We start from the raw sequence: 20,097 nt of genomic DNA on the forward strand, positions 1-20,097 counted from the left end.
AACAATTGAGTGTTTGGTTACTTACAAAGGCAGATACAATAAGCAGTCTTCAGCGGCATCGCCCGATATGCTAGGGATATATGCGTCTCCTACATTTGTGAGCAACTTTTTTCAAGAATGAACACACTAAGAGTAAAATTAGAACCAAATGATCTGATGAGCACCTTGAGAATTCACTGAGAATTGCAAATACTTCCATTGAACCAGAAATTGATACATTAGTTTCTCAAACACAATGTCAAAAATCTCACTAGGTTTATGATACCCTCCTTTCTTTTACTTTTACAATAAAATAAATCAAAAGCTAGCGTTAGTATTTGTGTGTATTTCGAGTGTGGCCCCAGAAAATTCTTCTTCTTCCAATGTGGCCCAGGGAAGCCAAAAGGTTGGACACCCCTGCTGTACATAGTGGCATTACAAAGTTGATTTATTTTATGGATCTGCATTTCAGAAACAGGTAACATTATGAAATGATGGCAAATACTGAACTTGTAAGCAATGGAACAAAGTGACTTTAGAAAAAGCAAGTGTGCCCTTTCTAAAACATTACAACTTAATTGGAAACTCTGGAAAGTAATATTAGAAGTAAATTCCCAATTCTTCACCCAAGGAACACATGATTATATTTTAGTATGTTCTACTAATTTTCTACAATTTGAAAACAGTTTTTAAGAAACAATGGCCAACTTATTCGCTAATCGCTATGTATGGGAGCCTCCCAATGGCCTGCCTAATTGAAATCTGGAAATCAACCAAATATCTATAGGGCAGGTTTGAAAGCATGGAGGGCATTTAATGCAGTTAAAAAAAATGTTGTGACATCATATGCCAATGATTATTTATGTCAGTTTAAGGAAATAATTGGATCACAAACATTTCTTATAAGACAAGCCCTGGATGGCAGGAAAAGTTGGTAATGCACTCTTATACATTAATATATATAAATACAAACTAATAAAGAATACTACACTCATAATGCACATTACTTTTGAAGCGGAGCAACTGACTTAACACAAACCGTATTATTGCTCTTTATACAAGACCCCTGCACCACTTAGAATAAAGCTTATGGTTAATTGAACTGTGTTGAACCCTTTTGTTTTACATATGAATAAGAGGCTTTTTCCAGTTACATAGCAACTTTAGAATTGCCATTGAAATGTTGAATTCCCTACAGCATAAAGATGTTTATGTACAATTGAACATAGGTGCATTTAAACAGTATTAAAAAGGAGGAAATGTTTCATCTGCTCTAGGAAACACATTGCTGTCTCGTTTTTGTTTATACTCATCTTTTTTATTTTAATAGAAAAACACAAGACAACATAAATATTTATAAAAGTGTAATGCTGATAAAGGTTGACAAAACCTTTCTTCAGAACTGAAACATAGGCACAAGTGTATCAAAAACAAACAACAACGGTTATGGCTTAGTAATTGCAAGTATAATACATTTACATGAGCCATGCAATGCCAGGGGCAATACATCAAGCTAGTACCAAAGTGAGGAGTTAGACTCCAAGAGTATTCCCTTAATACAGGCGCAGGATGACCTGACAGACTGTCTCTGCTCCTGAGTGACAAATTTTGCATCATCTGTCAAGTGGAAGGATTGATCAGATTGGAGCAGCAGTCACCCCCTTGCACATAAACCAGAGCAGCTTTTTCTCTATAGCTCTTTTGACGTCAGCCCTCGTACAGACAATAAGCTGTGAATTCTAATGCTGAAACGAATAGAGCTCATTGGAAGCTACAGCAAAGCAAAGGGGTGTTTTGCGGAAGCCATTACAGTCTCTGTAAAGCATTCTGAATAATTTTCTTTAACTGTGTGGGAACTTGTATTGCTGCAAGGGGAGAAAAAAGGAATGCTGCACACTCCATAGGTGGCACTAGGGAATGGTAAATGAATACTGAGCGTTAGGTTTGCTAAAGGAAGATCATTTGGAATCTGTCTGGCAGAAAGAAAGGATTGGACTGAAAGAAGAGCAGACATGTCTGCAAAGGAAAGACAGAAAATGAGAGTTACAAAGGACAGCGTTACATTGCTGCCATGCTTTTATTTTGTGGAGGTGAGTGTGTGTGCTGAATCTATGGCTTTGCTGTGTACTCGCTTGTTTTTTTTTGTCTTCTTGTGCCTGGGAAACATGCTTGTTAAGGCTGCATCTGGAGACTCTGTTCACTACACACAGCCTGTGTGTTATATTAGTGGCTTTCGTTTTACATCAACACAAAATACACATACCGGGGATGCTGCTGTGAAAGTACACATTGCTTTAGGTACAATGCAGGTATTTTTATCCACAAATCCCGAAGAGCCATTATTTACTGGATCACTGCATCTCTTTTATGTCATGGCAATTACATCCTGATTTCGGCTTTTGTCGGTCACCAATGTATTCTCATTTAAAATAATTAGCATTTCTGTCCGTAGGGGAAATGACTAAATGCAGCAGGGCATCAGAGGATAAAAAAAAGCATACATTTTTTTTCTGCTGGGATTTGCTTGTCTTATATATATGCTGGTGGAAAATTCAGAAAATCTCTTTAGATTTACTAAAAACCCATCAACCTGCAAAGTATGTGTTTACATATAACATGATGTGATTTTATTTGGACAAATATATATTCTAATTAATGATCGTGTTCTGGTTATCCATTTCTGATCTCACATGGGTATGTAGTACATGCTAATATTGCTGAATTCCCACATTCCCTGCAATGTTTAATCACTGCTCCTCTCATAGGTTTTATTTTGTTAAGTAGGCGGAGAAAGGGGAAAATCTTTTGATAGAAGAGTTAATGAAGGTCATATAGTTCTACCCATTTAGAAGGCCATACTTGCCTGAAATTACACTAATTAAACAATTAATAGTTATAACAGTTATGGTGTAAAAAGCTAGTATAGGATGTGGCCTTAAATGAAATATAATTTAAATATAAAACAGGGTCAACAGTTAAAAATGGTTGTATGTTTTTTTTTTTTTTAAAGCTCTTGTATTTCATGCTGCATTGGAGAATGAGAGTATAAAGCAACCTTATATTATGATTTACACATGTATTTAAATAGCAGAAGGGCCTTGTACAAGGACAGTTCAAGAGGCACTGGAAACCCATCAATATTTAACTCATTCTGCTTGATTAGTATAGATCACAGAAATATTTCTAACATTTAAAATAGCATATAATACAGCATAGCCATATTGATGGCAGTAAAATTGATGATGTTAACAAAGGAAGTAACCATGGAAACGGAGCAGTGGATTATGGTTCCATCAAATGTACAGAGCACAGTAAGTTTTATGTGCATTAAAGCATTAAATGCATCTTGGAGTAGTTTAGTGTAGGACTACAGAAATTCAGAACATTCTGGACTTGCATTTGTTATTGTTTAGAACAAACAATATATTCAAAGTTTGTTTATAAACAATAATAATAATAATAAGTGAGTGAGTGAGAAATTAGGCATGCATGTTACATAGTTACATAGTTACATAGTTAAATTGGGTTGAAAAAAGACAAAGTCCATCAAGTTCAACCCCCCAAATGAAAACCCAGCATCCATACACACACCCCTCCCTACTTTTAATTAAATTCTATATACCCATACCTATACTAACTATAGAGCTTAGTATCACAATAGCCTTTGATATATTATGTCTGTCCAAAAAATCATCCAAGCCATTCTTAAAGGCATAAACTGAATCAGCCATCACAACATCACCCGGCAGTGCATTCCACAACCTCACTGTCCTGACTGTGAAGAACCCCCTACGTTGCTTCAAATGAAAGTTCTTTTCTTCTAGTCTAAAGGGGTGGCCTCTGGTACGGTGATCCACTTTATTGGTAAAAAGGTCCCCTGCTATTTGTCTATAATGTCCTCTAATGTACTTGTAAAGTGTAATCATGTCCCCTCGCAAGCGCCTTTTTTCCAGAGAAAACAACCCCAACCTTGACAGTCTACCCTCATAATTTAAGTCTTCCGTCCCTCTAACCAGTTTAGTTGCACTTAGTCTCTGCACTCTCTCCAGCTCATTTATATCCCTCTTAAGGACTGCTTTTATAGTATATAACTTGCATTTATATTATTTTTGCCAAAGTGCATAACCTTGCATTTATCAACATTGAACCTCATTTTCCAGTTTGCTGCCCAGTTTTCTAACTTAGAGAAATCACTCTGCAAAGTGGCAGCATCCTGCATGGAACCTATAGTTCTGCACAATTTATTATCATCTGCAAAAAAATAGAAACAGTACTTTCAATGCCCACCTCCAGGGCATTAATAAACAAGTTGAAAAGAAAGGGACCTAGTACAGAGCCCTGTGGTACTCCACTAACAACACTGGTCCAATTAGAAAATGTTCCATTTACCATCACTCTTTGTAGTCTTTGTGCCCCAGAATGGCTGCCTCCCATGCTTCTAGTGGGGGGCACAGCATTAAATAGAGGCAAATTACTACTGTAAAACCCTTTCAGAGTACAGGCTCTTTGTGATTGGTGCAGTGGTCACCTCATCGCCACCATTCTGTGTGCATGCGCAGTGATGAAGCGGCGGGGGGGCGGGGAATGCATCCATGAGTGTTGACAAAGTGGCAGGGGGTGAAGGATCAATTGTGCACAGGTGGTGAGGGTATGAGGGCCCATAATACGGGTAGGCAGACAAAAGAGCAACATGACTAGCAACCTCCCCACCATTGCACCCCAAGGCACATGCCTCTGCCACCTATCCCTAGTTACAGTATACTTTAAGGGGGTTATTTATCAAAGTTCGAATTTATCTCAATATTTTCTGCTACAAACTCCAATCAAATCTGCTCAGGTTTTTTACGCTTATGTATTATTATATTTTCCCGAAAATTTGCTTTGCAGGAAAAAATCAGATTTTCAAGATTTTTGGGGATTTTTTCATCCGTTTTTCACAATTTTTTCACCATTTTCACTCGAAAACTACAAAAACTTTGGGGTATTGCACGAAACACAGCTCAAACCAAAAAAATCATTGGGACTTCTCCCATTGACTTATATGCAACAAGTCTGAGATGCCGGATTTTCTAATTCGGACTTTTCCAATTTTATTTTAAAAAAAATCACAAATTTTTCGTGATTTTTGAATTCAGAGTAAATAACCCCTAAATGTTTTATAGTTTATATGGCATCTTTATAGAAATAAACTATTTTATCAGTACAAACACATCAGGGAGAGAATTCCACACTTACTATAAGTATGATTTCCTTATCTAAACAAGTGGTGATCACCTTAAATGAGAATGAATGTATTAATATAGAGCTGAATAGGGCAGTATCAAGCAGGCATGTACAGATCTACCACCCCTCCCCCCCCCCGCCCCTTATACTTACCAAAGCTCCTTTTCCGGTTCATTTAAAACCCACTAATTAACAAATGAGAGAGAGACAGTTGAGTGCTTTTATACAGGTCATGAAATTCCAAGGTGGATTCATCAATTAAAATCCCTTCCCCCTGCAGGATTAAACAAAGATTAAGATTTATATGTATATGTGTGATATACTGTATGGGTACCCACATGCAGCAATTTTGGAGAATTAGACTTGCAACTAATGGTAGATATAATTGATATTAAAGGATACCTGTCAACCATATATAAAAAGCTTTAATAAATAAAAGTTTTAATAAAAGTCCTTCTCAAATCAAACAAAAAACCCAAATTCTTTTTTTATCAAAATAGCTATACTTTTTATAAATGTATTTAAAAATCCCAGCTGTCAATCATATATTGCCAGCAAGCCTCTATGACTAAAGGTGGCCATACACGGGCAGACAAAGCTGCCGATATCGGTCGTTTGGACAGATTTGACAGCTTATCTGCCCGTGTATGGGGGCTTCCGACGGGTCTTCCTGATAGATTTCTGGCCACGATATCCATCGGGAAGGTTAGATTTTTACCCGACCGACCCATTGGAGCCCCTTGGCGCATCGTAATTCGATCGTTCGGCCTTACGGCCGAAGTTTGAATTACCCCCGATATAGCCATGCAGTTAGTGGCATATCGGGGAAAGATCCGCTCATTTGGCGATGTCGCCAAACGAGCGGATCTTTGAGTCTTTGGCCACCTTTAGACAGTTACTTTCACTTTCCATTTAGCATTTCCTAGATGTCCCTGTCCTCCTTACATTCCCCTTCTCCCTCCTCACAGTCTATAATCGTGTAGCCTTTGCATGTCCACGTGCATTAGTTTCCCCTTTCTGACACGATTTTGGCATAATACAAAGCTTGCCTTAATCACAGTGCCCACAAAATAGCACTTTCCTGCATTCTGTGATTGTGAATTTCAAGACTAAAGTTTTATAGTGTAATTAAGATTTATGTCACTTGACAAACACAGTATAAATGAATTTGGAATTATTTTTTAGGGTGAAACCCATTTAAGGTGTGAAATATGCTAAGGTATATGAAATGCGCTTCAACAATTGCTTATATTACCTGCACCTGGGGAATGTACAAAATGTTCAAAATGCAATAATTTTACCCTTAGGTAATAATGCAGTGCTTTTCTGACTTTTTTTGGGCTATGCTCAATGCACGACTCCACTGGTATCAAGGTCACAGGGACAGTTATATGAAAACTTTGATGTCACTTTTTATTCAGAGGTCCAAAATTATCTAGGGCACCTATTAATCTTGACTTTTTGTAGTACCTAAAAGAGCAAATAAGCATTATTTCCACACTGCATCTGAAATAGTCTTCGTAGATCTTGGCAGCTAATCCAATGGTAACATTTTAAAAGGTAGAAAATATTTGCCTCAAAAAACATATGACACAGAAGAGCAACATTTGATTACCATTTGAAATATTGCAGAATTGTAATGTTGTATAGGCCCTTGGTGACACCAGCAGGTATAGCCTGCTACAGCAACTCATTTCTAATACCTACAATCATTTCCTAGTCCCTTTTACATAAGTTCATTTAATTTAGGCTCATTAAGGGTATAGGTAGCATGTTGATTTAAACTTGGGGGCAGATTCACTAAGGGTCGAATTTCGAAGTTAAAAATACTTCGAAATTCGACCCTCGAATTGAAATCCTTCGACTTCGAATATCGAAGTCGAAGGATTTAGCGCTAATCCTGCGATCGATCGATCGAAGGATTTTTCGTTCGATCGAACGATTAAATCCTTCGAATCGAACGATTCGAACGATTTTAATCCAACGATCGAAGGAAAATCCTTCGATCAAAAAAAGGTTAGCAAGCCTATGGGGACCTTCCCCATAGGCTAACATTGACTTCGGTAGGTTTTATCTGCCGAAGTAGGGGGTCGAAGTTTTTTTTAAAGGGAAAGTACTTCGACTATCGAATGGTCGAATAGTCGAACGATTTTTACTTCGAATCGTTCGATTTCGTTCGAATTCGAACGAATTTAACCAATTCGATGGTCGAAGTACCCAAAAAATACTTCGAAATTCGAATTTTTTTCATTCGAATCCTTCACTCGAAGTTAGTGAATCTGCCCCTTAGTGTTTTTCAAGCCTCAGTTATGTTTGCATGCAGATCAAGGAAGGTCTCAATGTAATCCTTGCTCCTCATACTGACATTAGCTCAGGCCCAGACTGGGATTCAAAACAGGCCCTGGCATTTAAAGGGATGGTTCACTTTCAAAATAAAATTTGTATGTCGCCTACTCTAAATTAAATAAGCATTTCATCAATATACATGCATTACCAAAATTAAATGGTTAAGGAGATATCAACTTCCAATTTCCAATGCACCTCAATAAGCTATTTGAGAATCTTTCCATTGCAAGTGGTCGCCCCTTCTCAGTCCTCCTAGGCGCATCTTTTTTGGGCACTTCAAGCGTTGATGTGCATGTGCCCTTTCCTCTTCAGTCATGCATATTTCTATTCACTGGACCACGTCACTACTTCAAGCAGTGCTCAAACTACATGTGACGAAAAACGCACTATGGAGGACTGAGAAGGTGTAAGCGATCTGCTGTATTGGAAAGATCCTTAAATAGTCTACTGAATAGTTGATATCTCCTTAACCCTTTACATTTTATAATGCGTGTATATTGATAAGATGTGTATTTAGAGGAGAGAAACAGACATACACATTTTATAATGAAAGTGAATCACCCCTTTAAATACGTAGAGGCCCAAACTGTCCCCCACAGGCACACTAAATAGTCTATGTCATTTTACAGCAACCCCTCTGCATTTGCCAGAATCCACAGATTGCCAGTCCAGGTCTGCATTAGCTCTGCTACTTCATAGCCCCTCTACAAAGTTTCAAAATATTACACCCATTTGTTGTTGTTGTTACTTTTCTGTTGAGATAATGTAATCATATATAAATCCTGAGAACTAACTGTAATCTGGCAAGTGATTTTGCAAATGGATGAATCCTATGTGGTGACCATTATAAGCAAATGAGTCCTGTGTAAAGTCCACATCCCACTGTAAGGATGGAACATCTTATATGTTTTCTGTGTCACTGATAAACTCATAAATTAAAAGTGGCAGGGATCCAAACTCTTGTGGTGCCCCAATTAAAACCTTGGTCTAATTAGAGGATACTGCTCTTGCCAGCTACTTTTGTACAATGTTTTCAATGTCTTTAGCCCTGCACAATTAAGGTAATGAAGACTGAGATGTTGTTTTATAGAGTAAACATTTATGTGGCAGTGTATCAAAAAAATTACATCTACTGCAATGACAATATCCTACTCACTACATTTTAGAAGCTTGTACATTTATTTGGCAAAATATGTCCAATGCCGATAACTTCTTATAGAGTTGTAATCCATAAGATTATGTGTTTTCTTCAAACATATATCCAAGTAACTTCCACACCAATCTGTCTAAAATTATTTGACCTCATCTCCAATGACACCATCCAAGAAAAGAGGAAGTTTGTGAAGTTTGGAATTGTTAGTATTTCATTATGTCCTTCATTTTAAAACTGGTTCTTTAAGTCAAAAGTCAGCTGCAGTCACATAATGATCCCACATACTGCATTATCTTCTACTCTAAAACCTGTTAATAACTATCTCTAATATATATATATATAAATATATATATATATATATATATATATATATATTTGTACAAAATGGAGTGGAGTGCAGACCTTGGTAAAGAAGCGGGAGCTTCGAAACGTTGCAATTTCTTGCTTGGTAAAAATCTTTTTTATTTCATTAAGCAAGTGGTCTGGACTTTTTTGTTTGATAATATATATATATATATATATATATATATATATATATATATATATATATATATATATATATATATATATATATATATATATATATATATATATTGGGATTGGGAACCCGTCTTAATTCTTTGGAGTTTTATTTATCATTGGCTGAGCTTTCAAAGTAGCAACTTTCTTTTAATATATAACATGCCTTATGGAAACAGTAGTATTTTAGCAGTGACATAAAGTTTATTGAATTAACAGAAAATATGCAATATGCATCATAACAAAATTAGACAGGTGCATAAATTTGGGCACCCCAACAGAGATATTACATCAATACTTAGTTGAGTCTCCTTTTGCAAATGTAACAGCAGAGGTATTTTTTAGAAAATGAATGTCACAGAAATGAGGCTGTTTTAGATTTCAGAAATTCATCCTTGATTCAGATTTTTAATTGAACTAATTGTTATCAAGTATATAAACAATAGAATTATAATCAATTCTCTGACACCTGATAAATAATCAGTGCTGCATTATGATATAGCTGTAATGTCATTCAAATGTAACAAGGCATAATGTGCATGTAAATAACATGTATAACAGACAGATCCAATCTAAAGGCTTCAGCAGTTTCTAAATGACCATCCTCCATAGTAAAAATCTACTGGGGGGGGCTGGGTGTTGTAGTTAAACTACATTTAGAAAGCTGGGAAATAAATACAGTATGTGATATAAGGAGTCCTCAGAATTCCAAGACACACGAGAAAATACATCTCAACATTTTGGAAATAAAAAGAGGGACAAAAAAGTTGAGTGAGTAGCGCAGCAAAAAAAATTTTGACCACCCCCTAATTACCATGTTCATTTTACAAAATTTGGCAGATAGTTTGAACACATTTTTTTCAGTTATTACAGTTTTGCTAATGAAGGTGAATTGCCCTTTAAGCTGTGAGTCTAACTTTTCCCAAGGGACCTGTTATCTTACATTGTTATTTATTTGCTTATCTCTGAATTGTTACAAAAGTATCTTATCTGCTGCTGTGGCTGTTCTGGGCTATCTGCTAAAAGCTGATTAAGTAAGAAACTGTGTTTCCTTTTCTGGCTGTTCAGTGCAGAGAAACACAGGACTTTCCAGTACAAACGAGGGACTGCGGGTTGAGCTGTCAAAAGGGGGACTGTCCCTCTAAAAACGGGACAGTTGCTCATGAGAAGGCAATTTACCATGTCTACCACAAACATGCACACAAGCGTAAATTATGAACAAATCTTAGTCAAATGCCCACACGTGTATTTTAAGAGTTAATACAGCACCTACAGCAAACTATAAATTATATTGAAAATTACATTGGGTTTCTGTGATCTGTATAAAAAAGACCTGTCACCCAGAATTAGAAAGCTGTATAATAAAGGTCCTTTTCAAATTAAACATGAAACCATTATGAAAACTTCCAATACTGTAATAAAGGTATTTAAAAATATCTTCTGTCAATCATATATTCCTTGCCCCACCTCTATGTCTCAGGCAGGCAATTACTTTCACTTTCGATTCTGCACTTCCTATATGTCACTGCACTCCTCACATTCCCCCTCCCTCCTCACAAGCCAATAATTGTATAGCCAGCACATGGGCATCAGGTCTGACATATAAATAGTGAATAAAGTACCCCCTCTTGTAAAATATAAGGATATTATAAGTTACCAAGGAGTTTCATGACCATATAAAAACACGAGGCCGAAGGCCGAGTGTTTTTATACAGGTCATGGAACTCCGAGGTAACTTATAATATCCTCATATTTTACAACTGGGGGTACTTTATTAATTATAATACACAAATTTTAGTGAGTCATGTGACAGAAATTACATCACTACTCACCGTTTATAACTGATGACATCACTACTCACCGTTTATAAGGATATAATTTACAGGATATTCATGGCTTTTGTGTATTATACAACATTATTGGATGAATCTAATCTTGATATAATAACAGCGTTCACAAAATGGTGTGCTCTAATTGTGTATTCCAAAAGAATGAAGAAAATAAGATTTAAATGATTTCAATAGTGTAAAGTTTATTTTGCTTGACCTTGGTGTGACAGGTCCCATTTAAATGGTCTTCAAAATATCATTTTGTGTGGACAAATTTCATTGTGAGCACAAAGGTGACAGATATATGTGTACTATATAAATGCATATTTACATGGTGTATATGATGCAGAAAGTTGGTGAGGCTGCACCAGCCTGTTTCGAGTAATGGATCATCATCACTATACTGGCCTTGGTAAATATGGTCTTGGTCTGCTAGGCCTCAGTTTCAAATTGGTACAGCTCAAAAACACATCTTAATACATGCACAGGTCTTGGCACATATAGATTATGGTGTGTAATCATTGCATGCACATTTTGCTAAGTAATACGCATCATCAGAATTTTAATTGTGATGAGCCCATTATATATGGCATATTTTTGCCATATGCAACTAGTACAAGATGCTGCAAATAACAGATTTGTGCACTTAATTTCCCCAGTGCAGATTCTATTACTCATGACTGAAGGGAGGGGCAGTCATTACTAGGGATGCACCAAATCCACTATTTTGGGATTTGGACAGAACCCCCAAATCCTTTGTGAAAGATTTAGGTGAATACCAAACCTGAATCCTTATTTGCATATGAAAATTAGGGGTAGAAAGGGAAAGATGTTTTTACTTCCTTGTTTTGTGGTGAAAAGTCATGTGATTTTAATGATTCGGATTTAGTTTGGCCGAATCCTGTATTTGGTGCATCCCTACACAGAACCCAAATACATCTCTGATAATGATGTAAAACAATTTGACTCTACTGTACATGCAAGTAGTCATGGGCCACTGCAAGGGATCTATGGGCAATGCTAGAGGATTGCTGTACTAAATTAAAAAGGACCCAAGGCTGGTGCATTTTTTGAATATAATTTGGTTCTAAGGTTTAAACATATTTACTGTGGGATACCTAGCAAATTGGCATCACCCAGTGAAAAGTACTTGTTTTGCCCTTTGAAGCCAAAAGTTCTACCAAGCATCTACACTCACTAAAATGTTCCAATGAATAATATATAAGCCCTTTATAATTATTGCCCAAGATTTATCCCATCATCCAAAATTACCACCCAATGGAAATTATTGAATTGCAGTAATTATTTGGATGCAGTAAGAGTTATAATGACCAGAAGACAGCATGATAAACCTATTAGAACCTTTTGGACAAAAAGGATGGATACAATGTCATCATATGTGCAAGTTACAGCATTGCCTGGCTTTAATAATTGACGAGGTTTGATTTTGTTAGGGAGGCCTGTCCCCAGACTAACTGCAGAAATAGCAGTATCCCTTGCCTTGTCACAATCAGAGTAAGCAAATCCTATTTAACTTTACATTCCATTAAACAAAGTGTTTAATTACACCAGAGCCTTAGATAGACTTGTAATAGCTATGTTGAAAAGGGCAAGTTGTAACGCTCCAGGAAATTTGGACAGCATACTTTTTAAAAGAATCTTTAATTTAGATTTCATGTGTATTGATCTGCCTCCTAAACCTTTGTACCAATGGCAATATGTAATTTATTTAGATGAATCACAGCTGCGATACAGCTGAAAAATTGTACTCCTTTAGCTTTTTTTTGTTAACTTAACTAACCATAAGACATATTTTTTCTTTCTTTCTCGTTTATAATTTACGACACTTGCTCTTAAAGGGATAATATATAGTGAATAAAGTACCCCCCCCTTTTAAAATATCAGGATATTATAAGTTACCGAGGAGTTTCATGACCATTTAAAACACGAGGCCGAAGGTCGAGTGTTTTTATACAGGTCATGGAACTCCGAGGTAACTTCTAATATCCTCATATTTTGCAACTGGGGGTACTTTATTATAATACACCAATTTCAGTGAGTCATGTAACAGAAACCGTTTATAAGGATATAATTTACAAGATATTCATGGCTTTTGTGTATTATATGCATATAATACACAAAAGCCATGAATATCCTGTAAATTATATCCTTATAAACGGTGAGTAGTGATGTCAAAAGTTATATACGGTGAGTTCTGATGTCATTTCTGTCACATGACTCACTGAAACTTGTGTATTATAATAAATAAAGTACCCCCAGTTGCAAAATATGTCTTCATACTATTTATATTTAAATATACTTATAAATAAGTATAACAATAAACCTCAAATTTTTTGAGATTTAATATACTCTGGCCCTGTAAATAGCTTTAACTCGAAAATACCTGTTGAGGTCACATATAAGTCAATGTCAGAGGTCCTTTGAACCATTCAAAGATGTTAATAGCCTGCACGTGTTCAGGTTTTTTCGGAGGGTTTTGCCCAAAAACTTCAATAATTCAAGCAATTTGAGTTTTTTTCCACAGAAAAGTCTATTAATTAATGTTTTTGGGTTTCAAATTCGCAGAATTAAGTTTATTCCATTGAGTTTTTTCTTAAATAACCTATTATTTGAGTTCATTCGAGGTATAAAAAATTCTAACATTCAACCTTTGATAAATAACTAACAGTAAAAACCATGAAAAACTCGTATGCCATCTAAAAGCTGACAAGGTCATCTAGAAGTCAAAAAGAGCTGTCCTTAAGGTTTTTGATTTTTTCTAAGTTCATTTTTGCTTGTAAATGCACAAGAAATTTGGAGAAATTTCGGTTTCGAGGTATTGGTTCCATGTTTTTATTAATTCATGCTTTTTATATATGAATCTTTTAATAAATAAGTAGACATTCCTGCTTTTTTAAAATGTTAGTTAAGTTGTGGTAGAAAAAAACTTTTCCACAATTTGTACTGTAAGTAAAGCTAAACAAAACTGGATTTTTTGCATTCTCTTAAATATTCTACTAGTTGAGGAATAAAATACATGATCACGGAAACAAGACATGAATTTGTCACAATTCTTTTCATCAATCCATCAGCGCACTGCAAGTAATTGCAATAATTAAAAGCTGCAATTAGTAATTTCCTAGTGTAAAATAAAATTAATAGTTAACAGTATCAGGAGATTCACAGAGATATTATAGCATATTTAGTTTTATTTGCTCCAGAAAAACCTTTAATGGTAATGTGGTCTTACTGGCCCAGAGAACATTGACATACTTTAATGTTTCTGGCTATAAACCAATAATTCCAGGTACATAAACCTCATTCTTCCAAGTATTGTAAATTAATGTAAATAATATATAATATTTACCAACTTGTAGCTTGCTAGTGAATAGTTTTATCAACAGAATCTTATGGACGTTCTGAATTTCTGATTTAACAATTTATATACTGTAAGCCCTTTATAATTTCCCTGCAATCCTTGCATTGTGTGATTGGGTTTCCCCTTAATATGATAATACGATGGCTTTTAAAATAGGTTGTTACATTGCTCTCAAAATTGTATTATTTAGCATGTCTGTTCAAATCAATGTTCCTGCTAATTTTTTGTGGAGTATGTAAAAAAAAAAGTAAATCTGCACGCACTAGAGAACTGGACAGGTCAGAATATGTATAAAACTATTTTAACACATTTATGAGTGTGTTAGTGCTGGCCTCAAAACTTGTTTGTGCATTCATGTGCTCTTTGAGGATACATTAGTTCAAAGAGGGTTTGTGTGTGTCATACATTAAGGGATACATCATTTTCCATACAACTTTATTCTTCATTACAGAGTATACAGTTGTTTGGCAGGTGGTAAGGAATGAGAGTTTACTGTTGTGAAATTCATGAAAGCAGATAATCACTATGGGGCCGAGTCTAGGACAAAAGCTGTGATCTTTCCCTCAGCAAGTGAATGACAATAAGATCACTATAGATTGCATTCCTGTAGAGGAGAGGAATCTAAACTCAATGTTTTTTGTCTTTTTTGTTTAGAATTTTTAATGATTTATGATGCCTCAACAACATTTTTTTCTGGCTTCAAACACCACACTTAGCCTATTTATAATGCGAAAAACAGCAACCACATACCCCACACATTACCATCTGATCACCAGGCATTGGCGTATAAAAAAAGCATATTATCAAGATGTGTACAAATTGTCAGCAAAAAAAAATCTACTAGCATTTACTAGCTAGTAGAATTTACTAGCCACCTATTTTTTCCTAATAATTTCCTTGTAATTTTTAATAATTGCATAAAAAGTTAACATAATATACTGTGCGGTATAAATACCATTTTTACCACCAAGCATCAATTTTCCAGCAAAAACTATTTTACAATGCATGATAAATAGGCCCTATATTGTAAGGTTCTGATAGGATTTAAACCACTGGATCAGAAAGGTTCCTGATGAATTATCAAGTTCTTTCCCCAATGTGTTTACAAAAGTGCAGTGACCATATTAGCTGTTTAGGTCAGAGCTCAGCTCATTTAAGCCCTTCTGTTTAAACATTTCCTGGCCTGGCTCTTATATTGTCTGGTCTGTTGTCCTGCCTTGGATTTGATTCTTGATTATGAAGAACAAAGGCATGTGACAAGGAGATAGAAACCATTTATAAGATTTGTATTTGCAGATACCTTCTAAGGAAATGTGATTAAGTGGAATCATGAGAATGGGATTGTAATTCAGGTGTGTGAATCCAGGTTACCAGTTGAATCCTGGGGGTTTGTGATATGTAAATTAGTATACAGAACACCTGTGCCAGCTTTGCAATATGCCTTCCTAAGATGTTGTGAAGAGTATAAGTAATATGAAATCTCTTGTTTGGTAGCAGTTGGAATGATAATCATCAAAATCATCAATCTGCAACTACACTGCAAATGATGGAAATTAAAACGATATATGCCGCTAACAGTATTATATGGAAACCAAGGAACTATAATCATTCAGGGAAATAAATGTACCTTCTGACAGCATGGTGACAACAGCGAAAAGTAAAATAATGACAGTGGTCAGAAAATCCAAGTATCAAAGACCAAGGCTAGCTAATTACACAAGTCAGGAATCAGAACCGGAACACACAGAATGTAGAACTGATACAACAATGAATGGTTAAAAGGGACGAGATAAAAAATAAAAGCCAGGCAAAACATTGACCTATGGAAATAACTCCTTTGGCCGACCCATTATAAAGAGAGGGTGTAATGCTAGGTGGCAAATTTGGTGAAGTGTTAAATGGGTAAAAACCCATCCAAGTGCAGTAGTAACATGGAACAGAGCTATCAAATGCATGCAGGAGCCTAGGGCACATCTGTGGTTTTGGAAAGGCCTCCATTAGGAGCTGAGAGAGCAAACAGGAACTGGTTACAAACTCCATTATGAGTCTATAATAAGTAAGAGTACAACATAGCCAAATTATTTGGGAAAACACCATTCAGGACCACCTCAGCAGCAAAACAAATAATCCCTGCTGACTTCTGGCAAGTGCAGGTGCTGATAGCGCTCTGGTCCATGTTTCCCTGGATATATACCCTCAGGAGAGCTCAACTAGATCTACTGCCAGAAATAACAAAGCCACACAATCACAGCAGCAATGGAACTTCGTTTTGGTAACATTCCATTTACTAGCTAGCAATTTACTGTTACTAGTGATGAGCGAATTTTTTTGCAGAATTTCCCCGTAAAAATACCGCCCATAGACTCTAGTGGCGAAACTGGCCAGATTCGCCCAACCCTATTGTTTACACTAGTTGTATTTCAATTGTGTTCCCTTTTGATAGTAAACAAAAATCTTGAGGAATGTGACCTGTTTTTCAAAGATCTAGTATTATAGTCCATTAGTCAAGCCCCCTCATGAACGCTATGCTACTGGACCCCACTCACAGCAGTTGGGTCTGCTGCCCCTGTTCTTATGCCCTGATAATTATGCATCCACGCTATTTTTTATACTTTGAATTTTCACTTCAGCCATTGATAAATCTGCCCCTTAATATTATTACATCTTGGCACTTTGTTTTTCAACCATTTTTTTCTGTTAGTCTGCAAAATTATTTGGATTATTTGACATCCAGGAACACCTGTGTGTGATGCAATGTGTGACTGCAATGAAATCACTTGTTAATAGAGTTCTGGATATCTGCTGCTTCAGTGCTACTGCTATTTGGGTCCAATAAGATGCTGCACAGACATCAGTTGATTAGACTTGACAAGAATGAGGTCAGGATAAACAATTTGCACTGAGAGCAGAAATAAATTAGTAAATCTGTGTTATGGTTAGCATTTTAAATAGTTCATTAGGGTTACATATGAAGAATAATAGGCCTATGCTTCTGCCTTTTCTCTGCAATTACAATATTTAACTGCTCACTTCCAGTTACAGCAACTGCCCTCTACACCTTTGCATTTACTGTGCGTGCAGAAGCTATAGTTCACACAGATAACAATAGCATCAGTATTTACTGAAATAATGATAATAGATGCCTCTTTAATACTATAAATGTCATGCAAAATTGTTCCAGACTGTCTTATCAGAAATTATTATCGAATGTTTGTGATTTTGCATGCCCAGTGTGAAACGCTATACAAAACTATTTGTTGCACACAGTAGCTTTAAAAGTCGTAAAATAAAATATTGCATGAAATAATAATGTATACACTACAAAAAAAGTTCAAGCAAAGATAGTATTCTGTCCATAAATTAGCGGCTCCACTATACCACGCTTGATTAGGCTGCCAAATTATTACACATTTGTGGATGAGGCACAACCAATGGCAATGAGAAGGGATAGATAGCATGAGAATTCAGTATATACTGCCAAAAATGCATTACTAGTTAAGAGACTATGCTAATGACAAGTCCTTTTGTTGACTGGACGTTTATCTGGCTTTTCTATATTACTATAAAACTATACATATGGTCAGGCATAAGTACAAAAAAAGCTAACTTCTGGGCCCCAGGCTGTTCTTAAGCCACTGACCATCTGTTGGCTCTGTTGGGTGTTACTGACCAGACAATCCATACTTTCACAACAGCCTCCATGATTTTTTGTTCACAAAATTGGGCACAACACTTTCCAGCAGTTAGTTAGTATGTATCAGGATCTTGGTAAGTCTTCTGGCACCATCCTGAGTGCTCTGTATGTCCTTTGTAAAGCCACAGGTTTTGATGTTGAATACATAGTTACATAATTACTTTGGGTTTAAAAAAAACAAATTGTCTGTCCAAGAAGCCATGCAAGCCCTTCTTAAAGACAATAAGGGATCTGAAAACACAAAATCACTCAGCCCGGGAATTTCACAGCCACCAAGCACTCACACGAAGAGCTCATTTTCTCCAGAAAAAAACAACCCCAACTTTGATAGACTTACCTCCTAGTTTAATTGCTTCATTTCTTTTACCAGTTTAGTTGCACATCTCTGCACTCACTTCAACTCATTTTATCCTTTAAGAACTGGAACCCAAAAGCTGCAATACAAACTCAAGGTGAAGTCTTACCATGGATTTATAAAGAGGGAAAACTATGTTTTCATTCCTTGAAATGCCCTTTTTATGCATGACAGTACTTTATTTGCTTTAAAAGACACTGCCTTGAGATACACTGATTGTTATCCATGAAAATCATTAAATTCTTCTTAATTAATCATCTATTTAGGTTACAACTAATATTTATGATGTTTGCATAGTGTTGCATTTATCAGCATTGAACCTCATTTGCCAGTTTACAGCACAATCACATTTCTTTCTTTCTTACAAAACAGCAATGGCTTGCTGAGACAGTACTTACTACATACAATGCCAACCATGTCATTAATAAACAAATTAAAGGAGAACTAAAGCTTAACTAACGTAGTCGCTAGAAATGTTGTACATTATGTTTTGGGCATCTGTACCAGCCCAACGCAACCACAGCCCTTTAGCAGGGAAGATCTGTGCCTCTGAAGATGCCCCAGTAGCTCCCCTTCTTCTTTTCTGCTGATTGACTGCACATGCTCTGTGCTGCTGTCACTTACTGAGCACTCACAATATACAGTAAACATAGAATATAAATGTCACAATATAAGGCTGATAAGTAATGAATACAGATAATTACTACATGGCAGCACAGAAACCAGTGCAATCGGAATTTAATAATCAGCCTTATATTACAGACCAACCTCATTTTCTGATTGATAATTTGCGATGACTCCTAATCTTAGCTTCTCAACAGCTGCTCAGAGCCCACTGAGCATGTGAGTGTTGCAGACACTTTCCAAGATGGTGACCCCTGTGACAAGTTTGAAGTCCTGGATCATTGCTGATATTGAGAAGCTGAAACTTTAGGCTGGTGCAATGAGTTCAGTATATAAAACATCACATTGTAAGCCATATACATGTTTAGGGGTTAGTTCTCATTTAAAAGGCACAACTAAAAAACAAATGTTGCTACCAAATTCCAGTCTATTATAAAGAGGCATGTTCATTTTAAAATGTTGATTGTGTGTATAGGCCATATTAATGTGTTTTTTAATTGTTTATTTTCCCCACTAGCTGCCGATTTTGGCTTCTTCTGTGGTTAGTCTATATTTTTTGGAGCTAACAGATGTCTTTAAACCAGTAAATTCGGGGTTTAGCTGCTATGACAGAAGTCTCAGCATGCCCTATATTGAACCTACCCAGGAGTCCATCCCTTTCCTGATGCTGCTGTGCTTGACATTTGCAGGACCTGCAGCAACGGTAAGTCTGTTTTTACTCTCCCTAGCGCTTTGCATAATACCTGAGTCTGAAATGACATTAATAAAGAAAGTATGAAAAAGTATGTTTATATAAGGCAGAATAAACTGCACTCACAGGACTTGTATATATTTTTTTTCTGCAAGTGCCTCCTATTTCAGGATTTTACAAGACATAGTCAGCTGTCAAATTGCCAGTTCTTTAAAATATTGTGGCATCATAACAAAACTATCAATTTTAAAAAATCTTTTCAGAATATTTTGCAGTTTTTTGAATACTGGAGGATTTGTGTTTTT

General features: G+C 36.1%; 1 protein-coding gene across 1 annotated transcript in view; it reads left to right on the forward strand.

Moving 5' to 3' along the window:
- Positions 1-1,553: 1,553 nt before the first annotated feature.
- LOC108714376 (2-lysophosphatidate phosphatase PLPPR4) overlaps positions 1,554-20,097 on the forward strand; it is a 34,703-nt gene continuing 16,159 nt past the window's right edge. The window contains exons 1-2 of the mRNA XM_018258546.2: positions 1,554-2,069; positions 19,619-19,804. Of these exons, the coding sequence (XP_018114035.1) occupies positions 1,992-2,069; positions 19,619-19,804 (264 nt within the window). The 5' untranslated portion in view covers positions 1,554-1,991. The remainder of the gene's footprint in view (positions 2,070-19,618; positions 19,805-20,097) is intronic.

Source organism: Xenopus laevis, chromosome 4L (assembly GCF_017654675.1).
Source record: "Xenopus laevis strain J_2021 chromosome 4L, Xenopus_laevis_v10.1, whole genome shotgun sequence".
In the NCBI taxonomy this organism is placed as follows: Eukaryota; Metazoa; Chordata; class Amphibia; order Anura; family Pipidae; genus Xenopus; species Xenopus laevis.